Genomic DNA, 14,918 nt, shown 5'->3' on the forward strand with positions numbered 1-14,918 from the left:
CCTTACTAGCATGTGCCAAGCCAGATTGTGTGTGACAACCTGCTGACTGCCCTTTTACTGTGAATGTTCACAGCCACACCTACTATGCCTGATACAAGTCCTGAACATGGTGGTACAGCAATTTCTGGTTATGGAACCCTACCTTTCAGTATATCTTGAGGCAGGCCAGATGAGTGTTCAGATTCATCAGTTGATCATAGTAACTGAGTGTTCTCCTGGCTAAAATGCAGCATCAACACAAGTAGCCTGCCAACTGCCTGATATGCAATTCACCCACTTGATGTGACCTCACATGGCTATGCCAAGCAGCTGTGGTGGCTGCACTAGCAGCACTGGACCATCACCACACAAATGGCTCTTGATTCAGGATGTGTGCAACATCTTGTCACCATACGAAGAAGTGACCAGAATGGCAAGGCAGGGATTTGCAACACAATTCTATTATTCCTGTTGAAACACACTGTTTGTGTGTAATAGACCAGACACTGGAGGCAGAGCAGTAGGAGAAAGAGGCAAACTTTTTATCTCAGTGGTAGCAAGGTTCTTTGCCTACTGCCACCATCTCTGTGAGGCAGCAGAAGGTAGAAGATTTGTAGGGCTGGAGTGCTGCTGACCTAGGAATAGTAGGGCTGTGGTGCTGGTAGTGAGGAGGAGGGTTGGGGTTGCTGGCATTGAGGAGAAGGACATTTAGGGATGCTTCAAGAATTTGATTACTGCCCAATCCATGGGGGGGGGGGAATCTTATAGGGGTCTATGACACCAAGAGGGAAAACACAGCTCCCCACTCTGAGCTAGTGCAGAAAAGTTCCTCTTTGCCACACCTCCTGATGGTGCCTGGATCCATTGGCCTATAGGAATAAATGAAGGGAAAAACTGAATGGGAAAAAACTGTCTGCCCTCCCAAGATGATGGCCTTGGTTTCAAACTGACAAATCTGCCCTTTGTGTGTCACCAATGCACTTCTGAGCAACAAAAGCTGACACCAAATCACCCTCCCATTTTATCTCCCATTTCCATATCTGCCTCTACATTTCTTTAATCTGGTACCTTTATCCCACCACACTTTAGACATTTTTGCAGGGAAAAAACAAAAGGCATTGGCTTGTTGTCTCACACAAGTTGACTTTGGTGCTGCCACTCATTCATGACACAAACAAATTGGCCCTTTCCATGTTTTAATAGCCAACCAAGGTAATGCTATCATATAGGGAGGTTTACATGTTAACTTTACAGTAGTAGTCCAAATATATGGTGTGCACAGTTTTTGGGGGTGGGAGAAGAACACACTTTTTTAAATAGAAACAACACAAAAACTTGCAAATATATATTTTCTTTATCACAATAAAGGGTGAATGTGTATGGTTCCATGTTTGATATACACTGGCCATCTCATTCCAAAAGATGGAGTTGGCTCTCACTTTATCTGTGGAAATTTGTGTCCATTCAGTCAAAAAGCAGTTATGAGATGGTGTTTGAATGAGAAAGCCTGGCTGTCAATTGGCTGTCAGTTTATTCCTTGTCAAAAGAAGTTTATTGAGTATACAATGTTATAAAGATACATAAAGTAAGTTTACAAGGATCTATAAAGTAAGCTCATTGTTTTACAGTAGGGTTTATATAGGTAAATATCATGAAATTTCAAATATTAAACATTGGGTTCACGTAAACCTAAATTAAAGATATATATCATTTCCTTAGTTACTTTTGTAGGTATTTAAATGATTTATACCTACTATACATATTGTTTACAAGTAGAGTGTATATAGGTCAAATAAATTCTGATAATGAGCTTTAATCGTAAGGTGGAGAAAAGGAAAGAGAAAGAAGAAAAAGGGTTGAAAGGTAGAGGTATGGTCCACAAGGTTGTCCCGCTCGTCAGTTTATTATTCTTTTTAGTTCTCTTTGAAGCCTTAGAATGGGTGTCTCTGTAAGTCATTTAATCTGCTACCATGGCAACAGGACAGAGTCATTGAAGTTTGACAGGAACTGTTGTTTTATCCAAGGATGCCAAAGTTTTTCAAATTTTGGAATTTGATTTTGATCGATGGCTACCATCTTAGCATGGGACAGTGTATTATTCATTCTGTGAATTGTTTCTGCTAGTACCAATGTAGGAGATTTCCATGCCTTGGCCACTGTTTGTTTTGCAGCCGTTATTAGTTGGATCATAAGTTTGAATTGAGAGAGTGTTAACCATTCCGGTTTTAGATTAAGTAAAGTTAAATATGGATCTGGTTGTATTATTTTTTTAAATATTTTAGATGCAATCACGAAGACTTCCTTCCAGAAGGTTTGGATTACTGGGCACGTCCACCATATGTGTAAATATGTGCCTATTTCTGGGCATCCTCGAAAACAAAGAGCTGAGGTATTAGGTGAATATTTTGCCACTCTAGCGGGTACAAGGTACCAGCGAGTTAGGACTTTATAATTTGTCTCCAGTGCTAAGATGTTGGGTGAAGATGTCTTAGATGTGAGCCATATGTTAGACCAGTCCGTGTCTTCTAAAGTTCGTCCCAGGTCCTCCTCCCACCTCTGAACGTAAGAGGGTCTATTAAGATTTGCTACTCCATATAATTGATTATAAAGTGATGAAATTATACCTTTAGCAAATGGATCTTTTGTACAGATTGATTCAAAAATGGATAATTGGGATAATGGTGTATCCCCTTTAGGAATGGTGTATAGAAATTTTTGATTTGGAGATATCTAAATATCTCAGAGTTTGGTAGATCATATTTTTCTCTAAGCGATGGGAATGAAAGGAATGATTTAGATGCTATGAAGTCATTTAGTGTCTGAATGCCTGATGTTGTCCAAGCTTTAAAAGAATTTGGGTAGATCCATGCCGGATAAAAGGCCGGATTTCTGATAAAAGAAAGGAGAGGATTGTGTGGAGATTGTAACTGATATTTGGTTTTTAGTTTATCCCAGAGAGATAAGAAGTGTTTAGTTATGGGATTATGAATTTTAAAGCGGTCTTTAGGATCAAGCCATAATAAATTTGATATTAATAGAGGGTCATTTTCTGAAGCCTCTATAAATACCCATAATGGGATTTCCTGTTTTGCATGGTATTTGGACAGACTGGCCAAATGTGCTGCTCTGTAGTAGTTAGTAAAATTAGGGTATCCCAGGCCTCCTTTATTTTTGGGAAGATGTAGTGTGTGTATAGGTATACGTGGTTTAGAAGAGCCCCATATAAACGAAGTTGCTCTTTTTTGTACTATTCTCAAAAAATAGGAAGGAATTGGAATAGGGAGGACTCTGAATAGATAAAGCAATTTGGGTAGAATAGTCATTTTGATTGCATTAATCTTCCCTATCCAGGATAAAGGAAGTTGCGACCATTGTTTTATTAGATTTGTGATCTGTCTTAATACAGGAGGATAATTGGTTGAGAATAAGTCAGAATGAGATGCTGTTAAATGAATTCCAAGATACAGTATGGGATTGATTTTTCTGCCCATGTGAATGGGAGTGCAGCCCTAGCCAGGATCAATTCCATGTTTGTGAGTGAAATATTAAGCACTAGGCATTTCTTAGGATTAATCATAAGGCCGGATAGGGCTGCAAATCCATCAAGAGCTGGTATTAAGTTAGGACCAGAGACCTGTGGTGATGATAGAAAAAGTAATATATCGTCTGCAAATATACATAATTTGTGTGTAATACCTCCTACTTCAATGCCAGTTATAGTTTGGTTTGTTCTGATGTATTGGGCCATTGGTTCGAGTATAAGGGCAAATAATAAGGGAGATAATGGGCAACCCTGTCGGGTACCTCTTTCGATATTAAAGGCTTCAGATTTGTATCCAGCATATTTTATATAGGCTTTGGGTTTATTATATAATGCTTTGATCCATGTTAAAAAGTGGGGTCCAAAACCCCATTTTTGTAATGAATATTGCATATATTGCCAGGATACTGTGTCAAATGCCCTCTTAATATCGAGAGATAGAAAACATAAAGGGATTTTCCGTTTTTTAGCAATATGTGCCAATAACACTGCCCTGCGTATGTTATCGCCTGCCTGTCTATTTGGCATGAAGCCTACTTGATCTCTATGTATTAATTTTCCTATAATGCTATTGAGGCGTTTTGCTATTATTTTTGCTAATAATTTAATATCGAGGTTTAACAAAGAGATAGGCCGATAATTCACACAGGAAGTATCATCAGAAAGGGGTTTTGGGATCATACAAACAATTGCCATTAGTGTTTCTTGCCGAAAAGAATGTCCATCTAGAAGTTTGTTAAAAGTTTCAGTGAGAATGGGAGAGAGTATTTCTGAGAATGTTTTATAGTATAAAGCCGAGTAGCCGTCTGGGCCTGGTCTTTTGTTAAGTTTTAGGTCTTTTATGGCGTTAGCAACTTCATCTATAGTTATAGGCTCATCCAAACTGCTTTTTTGATTCTGAGATAACTCAGGTAAGGTTATTTTTGAGAAGAAGGATTCAGCCTCTGTAGGATTAAATTCATTGTTTGTCTTGTATAAAGTTGCGAGATGTGAGTGAAATTTATGGACTATTTTAACTGGATTACAAGTATAAACATTTTTTGATAATTTCAAACGTATTGGTTTGAAAGATTTGTTAGTTGAATTTAATGCCCGAGCCAAATATGTACCTGGTTTGTTTGTATTCATGTAGAAATTGTGTTTGGAGCGTTTGAGGGATTTATCAACTGACTCAGTGAGAAAAAGATCGTATTCCAATCTAGATTTTTCCAGATGAGATTTTGTACTCTGAGATGGATTATCTTGAAATGATATGTAGGCTGCATTAAAATTGAGTTCTAGTTTTTTTGCTAGATTTTTGCGTTCCCGTTTAAATAATGCCATTTGTCTTTGTATTGTACCACGCAAGACAGGCTTATGAGCTTCCCACAGTGTTATTGGGGAGATGTCTGTTGTATTATTAATTGATATGTATTCCTTTAAAGCTTGTTCAATGGCGATCTGATGTAGTGGGTGTTTGAGCATTATGTCCGGTAAGTACCACGTTGGGTCATGCGCTTTTGGTATGGCTGAGGCTATAGTAGTGTATACTGCATTATGGTCAGACCACGGAATCGGAATTATATCTGATGCAATAATTTCTGGTATCATTCCTATTGTTAGAAAAATATGATCTATTCTGGTGAAGGTTTGATGAGGGTGCGAGAAATAAGTGAATTTCTTTTTCATTGGGTTACTTTCTCTCCATGAATCTACCAGATTGTATTTGGAAAGAAGTTGAGAAAAAGGTAATCTAGAGGTTATTTTGGATGGTGTAAAAGTTGATTTATCTAGAAATGGGAGGAGGACCTGGTTCGAATCCCCACACATTATCACTGTTCCTATTTTGTGTGTAGTAATCACTTGTAATATATGTGAGAGGAATGGTGTAGGTTGTTTGTTAGGAGCGTAGTAGGAAATCACAGTGATTGCTGTATCCATTATATAACCCATGAGTATCAGGTATCTACCTTCTGGGTCTTTAATTTCTGATGATAAGGTGAATGGTGTGGATCGGTGAAATGCAATTAGAGTTCCCCTTTGCTTGGTACAGGCAGAAGCCGTGTAAATTTGTTGATAAAAAGGAGAAATATATTTTGGAGTAGAATCTTTGGTGAAGTGTGTTTCTTGGAGGCATACTATGTGAGCCTTCTTGTTATGGAAAGTACGGAAGGCTTTGGTCCTTTTTTGAGGGACATTTATTCCCTGAACATTCAGGGAAAGTATATTCAGTGGTGCCATGGCAATAGATCAAATAGTTTTGACTTACTTTTTGTTATGCAGAGCTGACTGCGCAGATCAACCTGTGTGGACTGAAGAGATGAATAGATAGAAAAGAAACCAGTGAATTCTGGAGTAAAGAGTAAACAAAAAACATATGAGATTAGATGATACATTGTATAAATTATTTTTTTCAAGTAATCACAATTTACCCGTGAAAGAGAATAAATATCTCTCTCAGGGGAATAAGTGCCTTCGTCACACTCCCACATAATATGGTTGGGAGAATGAGGAGGGCTAATGGGGGTACACGGATCTTCCGCTTACAGGAGAGAAGTGCTATGTCAAAAGACATCAAAATGATGTTTCATTAATTGGAGTGCAGAATATAGTTTTTGTTGAAATTATTTATTCCAGGGTGGTTGTATATGGTTAGTCTTGCCCTAGGCTAAATAATTCAGTTAGAAAGGTACTGTTAATAACTTTGGTATTGATGAAGATAGTTTGAATTATTTTGGGATTTTAACCCTTTTAGAGTAAACAATTACATATTTTATTCATATGCAACTGTTTAGATATGTTAACTCATAAAATTGAGGTTGTATTGCTTCAGATTAGAACAAAAACATAATTCTAGGAACTAGTTAGGTAATAATATATTTGTTTTAAGAAAAGAAAGAAAAAGCATCCATTACTTCTGGATTATTGAACATATTTGTCCTAAAAAGTAATAAATCTATTGTTATTACCTGATAATATATAACTGAACAAGAATTTCCTTATTTCACTTATATATTCTAAGGCTATATGAATCAGAAGTAATAAGAAATATAACTGAATGTAACATGATCCCACACAGTGTGTGACTATCAGAATGCAGTTACATTCAGTTATAAATATAGGTTTTTTTATAGAGAACCATCTCTTAGTATAATAAATGAAGAGATATCAGGAATTAGGATGTCAGTCCATTGAATCTTCTTGGTCCATGGATGATGTGGCATAAAGGCCTCTTTTGTGAGAATGATGATTCCCATTTTGTTCTGGAATTTTCTGGGTGCTGCCTGAAGGTGAAGATGATGCCATTCTTCTGCGTGTGGGGGTGTTGCTGCTTGTGGGTTCTGTCAGATTTAATTTTAAAAGGGTTTGTTGTAGTTCATCTGCTGATCTGCTTCTGTAAATTGTACCTTGGTAGTTAAATCTGACTGAAAAGGGGAAGCCCCATTGATACATAATGTTGTGGCGTTGCAGTTCCATTAGTTGGGGTTTCATGGATCATCTTTTAGTAATAGTAAGTTGGGATAGGTCAGCAAAAATGTGATAATTGTGTCCTTGAAAATTAAGTTCCTTTTTTTCTCTTGCAGCAATTAGTATTTGTTCTTTCGTTCTGTAATAATGAAATTTTGTGATTATATCACGTGGGGGTCCATCTTTCTTTTTGGCTGTGAGGGCTCTGTGTACTCTGTCCAGTTCTAAACGTTCAATAGGGATATCTGGCTTTAGTTCTTGTAATAGAGCAGTAATAGTAGATTGCAGGTCTGTCACAGTTTCAGGTATTCCCCTTATGCGCAAGTTTGAACGTCTGGCTCTATTTTCGTAATCTTTAAGCTTAGTTTGAAGTATTAAATTCTCTTTTTTTAATTGTTCCAATTCTGTTATATTTTCTTGGGTTGTAATTTAAATTTCATCCATTTTTATTTCTAAGGCTGCGGTGCGGTTTCCCAGCTCTCTTATTTCTTTGGTTAGGCTTTTTGTTATTTGGTCTGAGGTTTGTTTTAAAGCCTTATGAAGCATCTTTTCAAATTGTAATAATATTACTGGGGATACTGAGGAGGCTTGTGGAGAAGTTTGTGAGAGGATTTGTTCTGTATCTGACTCAAATGGAGAGTCTTGCTGTGACATTTTCTGTCTGTGAGAGCGCCCTGATGCTGTATCTTGTGAGGTGACTGGAGCTGCTTCAGCTGCAGTGAGTGCCTGTGAGCTCTTTGTGAGGTGATTTTTATTTCTGCCACGGTTTCCTCCCAGTACCATATTTCCTGCCCAAACTTTCACAGTTTGTTCCCTGGGGCAAAAAGGTTCAAATGGATACCTTTTGAACCTGCAGGCTCCGCTTTGTCCTTCTCTTCTCTCCTCAGCGGTGTGGAGCTCTAACAATGCATGTCTGCTCCGCTAGGCTCCGCCTCCTGCCCCCCGGCTGTCAGTTTATTCCAACAGGGAATTAAGTCAGGGCTTTGTGCAGGCTATTCAAGTTTTCTTTACACCGGGTCTTTATGGAGCTGGCTTTGTACACAGGGGCATAGTCATACTGGCACAGAAAATGGCCTTCCCCAACTGAAAATATTAAAAGCACACATTTGTCTAAAATATCTTTGTATTTAGCATTAACAGTACCCTTCATTGAAAACACCACTGGAAATATTGGTCAAGAGTCCTCAGACTTTTGGTTATATAGCATAACTGCTCATTTAGCTGCCATAATGTAAATTAGATTTGTTTTATTTTTATCAAAGGCATTCTTAAAATCCTTATTCCTGAAAGTGTATATGATAGGATTAAGGGATGGAGTAATTACAGTGTAAAACAAAGAGAGGACTTTGCCCAGCACACCTAATTTTCCTCTAGTTGGAAAGAAATACACAATGGCTAAAGAACCAAAAAATATAGACACTACAATTAAGTGAGAACTGCAGGTGGTGAAGGCTTTTTGTCTTCCTGCAATTGATGGAATCTTTAGGATGGTTAAAACTATATAGGTATATGATATAACTATGATGGAAAAAGGAGCTAGACCAAAAAAGAAACTTAATACGATGATCTGAATATGAATCCATGAAGGATTGGAACAAGAAAGGTCAATTATGGGTTGTACGTCACAGAAGAAGTGATCGATGATGTTTGGTCCACAGTAGTATTGACTACATAAGACTATGGAATCAAGTAACATAACTTTAAAGCTCAGCAACCAAATGATTATCACTGATTTTAGGCAAAAAGTTCGGTTTACTATAGAATTGTAATGCAAGGGCTTGCAGATGGCCAGGTAGCGATCGTAGGACATCAAGGTCAACAGAAGACACTCAGAAACCCCAGCAGTTGCACAGAAGGAAAACTGGCTGATACATCCAGAAAGAGACATGGTACATCCATCGTACAGTATGATATAAAGAAGGTTAGGAAGGATTACTGTACTTAGCATCATATCAATAAATGATAACTGAGTAATGAAGAAGTACATGGGGGACCGAAGGTTTTTGCTTAGATGAAACAAGACCATGATAAGAAGGTTTCCAGAAATGGTAACACAGTATATGATAAACAGGAACAAGAAAAGAAGAGATTTAATACTTTCAATATTTTGAAATCCTAAAAGTATAACATTGGTTACATTATTGTGAACGACCACCTGGTAAGAGAACACATTATGATTTACATCAGGAATGGGCAATTTATTTTCCCAAGGGGCCACATGAGAAAATGGGACTGTTGTGGAGGACTAAACTTGCAGACCTGGGAAGGTCTGCAAGTACAAAAACATACAGAAAACAAACACCTGGTTTAGGAATAATATGTATGATATACAGTATGTTCTAAATTTTTTTTTTTTTCAGATGGGCAGTCAGAGGGTGATACAAATGGGAAGTTGAGCTGTGGTTTTACAGCCCCCTGGCTGCTAATCCTGACAGCTGGACAGGGCTGTTCACTTGCAGCAGTTTTTTTTTGCAACAATAATTTTTATTGAAGTTTAGAAATATACAAAATGTGTGACATGGGACAAATAATCAGTTTTAAATTGGACAAAGATGAAACATACATCCATGTAACAGAGATCCAGTGTATAAAACAAGAAAAACAGATATCAGAGAATGTCATGCAACCACAAGGTAAAACCTGAAGATTTATTATTATTTATTGGAGACCAAAATTCCCAGGTTTTTAGGAATTTAGGGTCAGTATTATTGCTAATGGCTAGAGCCTTTTATATTTAAAGGTATGATTAAGGTACATGGTGAGTTCATAGACATTAGGAGCTTGGACTGTACACCAGAGTCTAGTTATGAGAGTTTTGGGGGCTAATAAAATGAATACAGTGATGGCGTGGAATTCTTTCAAAATGCATTCTATACCCAAATTTAGACAAAATACAAGAGAAGAGAGCGCAAAACCACCCTAGTGTAACTCGGCTTTAATATGGTAAAGTGATTGTAAAGGATGTTTTTTTTTTTTTTAAATAACAAACATGTCATACTTACCTCCACTGCACAGCTCGTTTTGCACAGAGTGGCCCCGAACATCCTATTCTGGGGTCACCCAGTGTCTCTCGCGACTCCTCCCTGCATCAGATAACCCCCTAGGAGAAGCTTTCTCCTGAGGGGGTTACCTTGAGGGCTCGCTCCCGAGTCCAGCATTTGCATTCATAGACATGAATGCCGGACTCAGCCCCGACCCCCCGGCGCCCGTGTCATTGGATTTGATTGACAGCAGCAGATGGGAAAGGCTGCGCTGCAATCAATCTATCTAATCAAGAGCTGGGACCACGTGGAGAGAGGGACAGCGTGTACCCGCCAAAGAGATGAAGGGGCTCAGGTAGGTAAAACGGGGGGCTGGGGGGCCGGTGACTGCCAGGTGTTTTTTCATCTTAATGCATAGGATGCATTAAGGTGAAAAAACACGAGGGTTTACAACCCCTTTAAAAACACTACAATGGTCAAACTCACATTGTGTGAAAATAGATACAGCATATGGATTCCACTGTGGCCGCACTCCTATAACCACCTCATATCCCAACAGTAGAAGGGGGAGCCACCCAGGGGATCCATAGAGAGCAGCAGCACCCTTTGCCTTGTCTAATTATCACCAATATCCAGCTGGAGGGCTTTACCAATCTGTTGATCAGTGCACCTGCTAGTTTTTTCTTTTGTGTGTGTATTTTTTATACTCAACTTTAAATGGCCAAAGCTGGGTCAGGCTTGAAGATAAAACCATTAACTTGTGATATTAACCGAAATACCTTATTCCAGTAGCATGTTAAGCTTCTACATGACCAAAGAGTATGAAGGAGGGTACCAATTTGGCCACATTCCCTCCAACATTGGTGGGAAGCGTTGGGAGAAAACTTAGCTAAATGGATAGGAGTCATGTACCACTGGGAGAGTATTTTCTGTGATAATTCACAATAATTAATACAGTGAGTAGTCAGTTGGGCGTATAGGATGGCTTTGAGCCATTGGTCTTAAGAAAATGATTGGTGTAAGCCAAGTTTCCAAAGACACATTGGGTATGTTTTGTAGAAGGTCCGTTTGTTTTGCAGTAGTGAGTAAAATAGTGATATGCCCTTACTCTTAGGTTTGAAGTTGTTTAGGAAATTGCTACGCTGCAGAAGGAATGGTTAGGACAGGTTTGGGCATTGTTTTAGAAATGTTGAAACCCTTATGTAGTTAAAGATGTCTTTAGGTGGGATATTGAAAGTGCTTTGTACATCTGGGAAGGGCTTGGGTTGGGAGTCAATTATAAGATATTTTACCCAATAGATTCCGGCCGCTTTCCATCTTTTTGTGGAAAGAGGTAGGATATGGAACTCTAGTGCGGATATTGGGGTGTGGATCGATGCAACGTGTGAATCGAGAACTACTTGCTGGGAGAGGGTTCTCCAGGCAGTTAGGGCTGCTTTTATAGTGGTGGGAAGGGCAGTTAAGTCTATTCTTTTCCACTTATCAGCTAGTAGATGCCCTGTTAGGTTCTGTGTGTGCATAAGAAAGGATTCAATGTCCAGCCATAGAGTTATCAAGGGATGGGGTGAACCATTGTTTCAAATGAATAAGTTGAGTGGCTGTCCAGTAGTCTGAGATGTCTATGAGACCAACCCCTCTAAATTTCCGATGTTTAATGAGGTGGGTGTGGGGGCAGCAAGCTTTTTTGCCTTTCCAGATAAATTCCTAACTTGCAGCAGAATTTTTAACTTTAACAAGCAGCAAAGCTTGTCAACCTCGCCCATTAAGTTCAATGGCGCCACGCCACAATCATGTGCAATGCATGCAATTCTGAAAAGCACTGTGATTGGAAAGAGAGAGCCTGAGATCAGTTCAATTTCTGCAAACCCTTACATGGAGTGAAAAGGTGCGCAGCTCCTGGGGTTTGCCGAGTGCCAACACTAACACAAAATGATCTTGGCTGAGCAGTAGAGTGGCTGGAGAGTGTCAGGACTTCTCTTAGGCAATGTTCTTCCCTCTATCACCTCCTCTGGCTCTTTCCTTCCAGTTCTCCACATGGACATCTGTCAACATGCCTTAGTGAGGAAGCCAACAGGCTCACAAAGGCATACTGACAGTGAAGTCATCGAGGGTAAGGACAGTCAAAAAGCCAAATGTGCCCTGGGGCCACAATTTTCCCAGGTTTGATTGATATTATTTTTAACAAATCAGCAGCAATTATTTATGTAGCAACATTTCCTCCTGTGGTAATTTCAGGGTGAGTAAAAATATTGTACTCATACATTAAAGTGGTTGTAAACCTTTACATATATCCAGTGATGTGAATAGCCTCAGATGATAGAGAGTAAACAACTTCTTCACTCATTTGTCAAAAGCTCAGAGGAGGGGGTGGAGAGACTGCAGTTACAGTGTGTGAAAGCTGATTGGAGGAAAGAAACATATCCCCCTTCACACAGCAGAACTGTGTTCTGAATAGACAAGCTCCGTGCTGAGCTCTCCCTGCCCCTCCCTTCCTCCCTCCGGACACAAATTTATCTCATGTGTCGGGAAAACTTCTCGGAAGTGACTTATGTTGATAACAGAGGAACGAAGCACCAGAGACTAATGACACTTAGAGCTTTGAAGAGAGATAAGTAAACATTACAGATATATGTGCTTTGCTCAGATTCCATGACTGATGTTTACAACCACTTTATATGTTTCCAATGATAAATTCATACACTTACCCAGCAAATACCTAAACAGCAATGCAAGATATTTTAGGAGAAAGGGTTCTGTTTATAATAGATTATAACCATGGTGACATGGTGGGTGAAACAATTGGTAGGGAAATTATTAAAGTGTATCTAAACCCAGGAATAAAAATGCAATATGGTGCAGTTTTCCATTCCTTAGATGTGATTAGTAATAGGCTAAACTTCCCTTGGTTTGGTTTGTGCCAGAACTTTAGAACATCACAAAAGTACGGACCAGAACGACGAACCCCATTGAAGTCTATGGGACTTGAACAGGAAAAATAAAAAGTCCCCATTTTGAAGGCTTATATGCAATACAAAATAAAAATTAATTTAAATATAAACGCTGGGGTCCAATTAGTCTGCCTGTAAAGTGGAAAATTTATACCGTGTATAAAACCCGCTGACGCACAACTGACATTTATGAAGAAAAAAAAGACATATCAAATCGCATATCAAATCAGCGACAATTGCTGGCAGTGGCACCGCCCTATTCAGAGTGATGCTGCATTTGCAGCACTGCACCAATTTCAGAAAGTAGTTTCTGTACTAATTTTCGCAATTTCGGGGTGCGATTTTCATTGACATGTGTGCAGAAACCCATACAGATGTGTGTGAAATCGCAGCCAAAATCTGGACTGACATGTCGGAGTGAAATCATGCGAGTTCAGCTGAACTCGCATAGCTTCATTCCCACAGCTCATTGTGAACCTGGGCTCAAAAAGATTTTCCCTGCAAGCGTTCTTTATTTAGTAAATTACAGCTTGGGGAGCCAGTCTGTATGATGAGGCCACATTTTGTGCACTTGAAACAATATTAGAGATTTTTTTTAATAAATTCTGGTGTCTCTTTGGCAGAAGTCAAATTGTGAAGATGTCAAATTATAATATACTGAGGCCATGGTTAACTTTTTTTTAAGATAAAGCCTAGTGTCTCTTTCACAGACTTTAGATAGAAGCAACAGGTGTGGAAAAATTTGGCTTTGGGTGTTGGTGGTGCCTTCAAACCATAACCCTATACAGGTACTTTTGATGAAAGCAAGAATTGTCCTTGCTGGAAAAAAATTTAATGTGATGCCCCTGTCAAACAGTTATAGAAAAATTGGTCTTTGGGTGTTGGTGGTACCTTCACCCCATCACCTTCTAGAGGTAATCTTGATGAAAGCAAGAATTGGCCATGCTGTAAAAAAATTAAAATTGACATCCCTGTCAAACAGGTGTGGAAAAATTGGTCTTTGGGTGTTGTTGGTGCTTTCACCCTGTAACCTTCTAGAGGTGTTCTTGATCAAAGCAAAAATTGGCTTTGCCATAAAAAAATTACATTTACGCCCCTGTCACACAGTTGTGGAAAAATTGGTCTTTGGATGTTGGTGCCTTCACCCCGTTACCTCCTAGAGGTCCTCCTGATGAAAGCAAGAATTGGCCTTGCTGTAAAAATTGTAAAATTTGATGTCTCGTCACACAGTTGTGGAAAAATTGGTCTTTGGGTGTTGTTGGTGCCTTCACCCTGTAACCTTCTAGAGGTACTCTTGATGAAAGCAAAAATTGGCCGGTGTTCCTGTGGTTCTGGGCATCGCAGGGGGAAGGCCACACAGCCGCGGCCTCGCCTAAGCCCCATATTCCGCATGGCGGCTCCAGCAACGGCACGGATGGTGCACAGGAGACAACTAGCCATGCACCACAAGCAGTGCAAACCCTGCAGCCATCCCAACCGCTGTGCCTAGCAGATCTCCACGTTATGGCACATGAAATTAAAGCAGCCATGAAAATTGGGACCCCACCCCATAACCATAGCAAACATCTACGCTCCAAACACAAAACAAGTAGACTTTTTCCGAAAAATTAAAGAGTTACTGATCACCTTTGCTTCAGGCATACTAGTTTTGGGAGGGGACTTTAATATTCCCCTAAATCCAATCATAGACACATCAGGTGGTACATCGAGCCTTCCTTAGAGGGCGCTAAAACAAATTAAATTAAAAGATCTAATGTTACAAGATGTATGGAGGACTCTAAACCCACAAACTAAAGACAATACATACTTCTCTCCTGTCCACCAAAAATACTCGAGAATAGACTATTTCTTTTTATCCCAAACTGACCTCAAATTTCTGGAAAAATCAACAATTGAAAGCATGCTTTAATCGGACCACCACCCAATATCGGTCACATGAAACTTCCCAGAAAAAATGACTTAAACAAAAACTTGGAGACTCAACACATCCATTTTGAAAGACTCCTTAAATATCCAACATTT

The 14,918-nt window shown here is 39.2% G+C and overlaps 1 protein-coding gene across 1 annotated transcript; it reads right to left on the minus strand.

Annotated features, from left to right (window-relative positions):
- Window positions 1–8,180: 8,180 nt before the first annotated feature.
- LOC141134257 (olfactory receptor 10AG1-like) lies at window positions 8,181–8,954 on the minus strand. The gene has a single exon (XM_073623835.1). It carries the CDS (start codon window positions 8,952–8,954, stop codon window positions 8,181–8,183), a length of 774 nt encoding a protein of 257 aa, XP_073479936.1.
- Between the last annotated feature and the right edge of the window lie 5,964 nt (window positions 8,955–14,918).

This window comes from Aquarana catesbeiana, linkage group LG03, assembly GCF_042186555.1.
Source record: "Aquarana catesbeiana isolate 2022-GZ linkage group LG03, ASM4218655v1, whole genome shotgun sequence".
Classification (NCBI taxonomy): domain Eukaryota; kingdom Metazoa; phylum Chordata; class Amphibia; order Anura; family Ranidae; genus Aquarana; species Aquarana catesbeiana.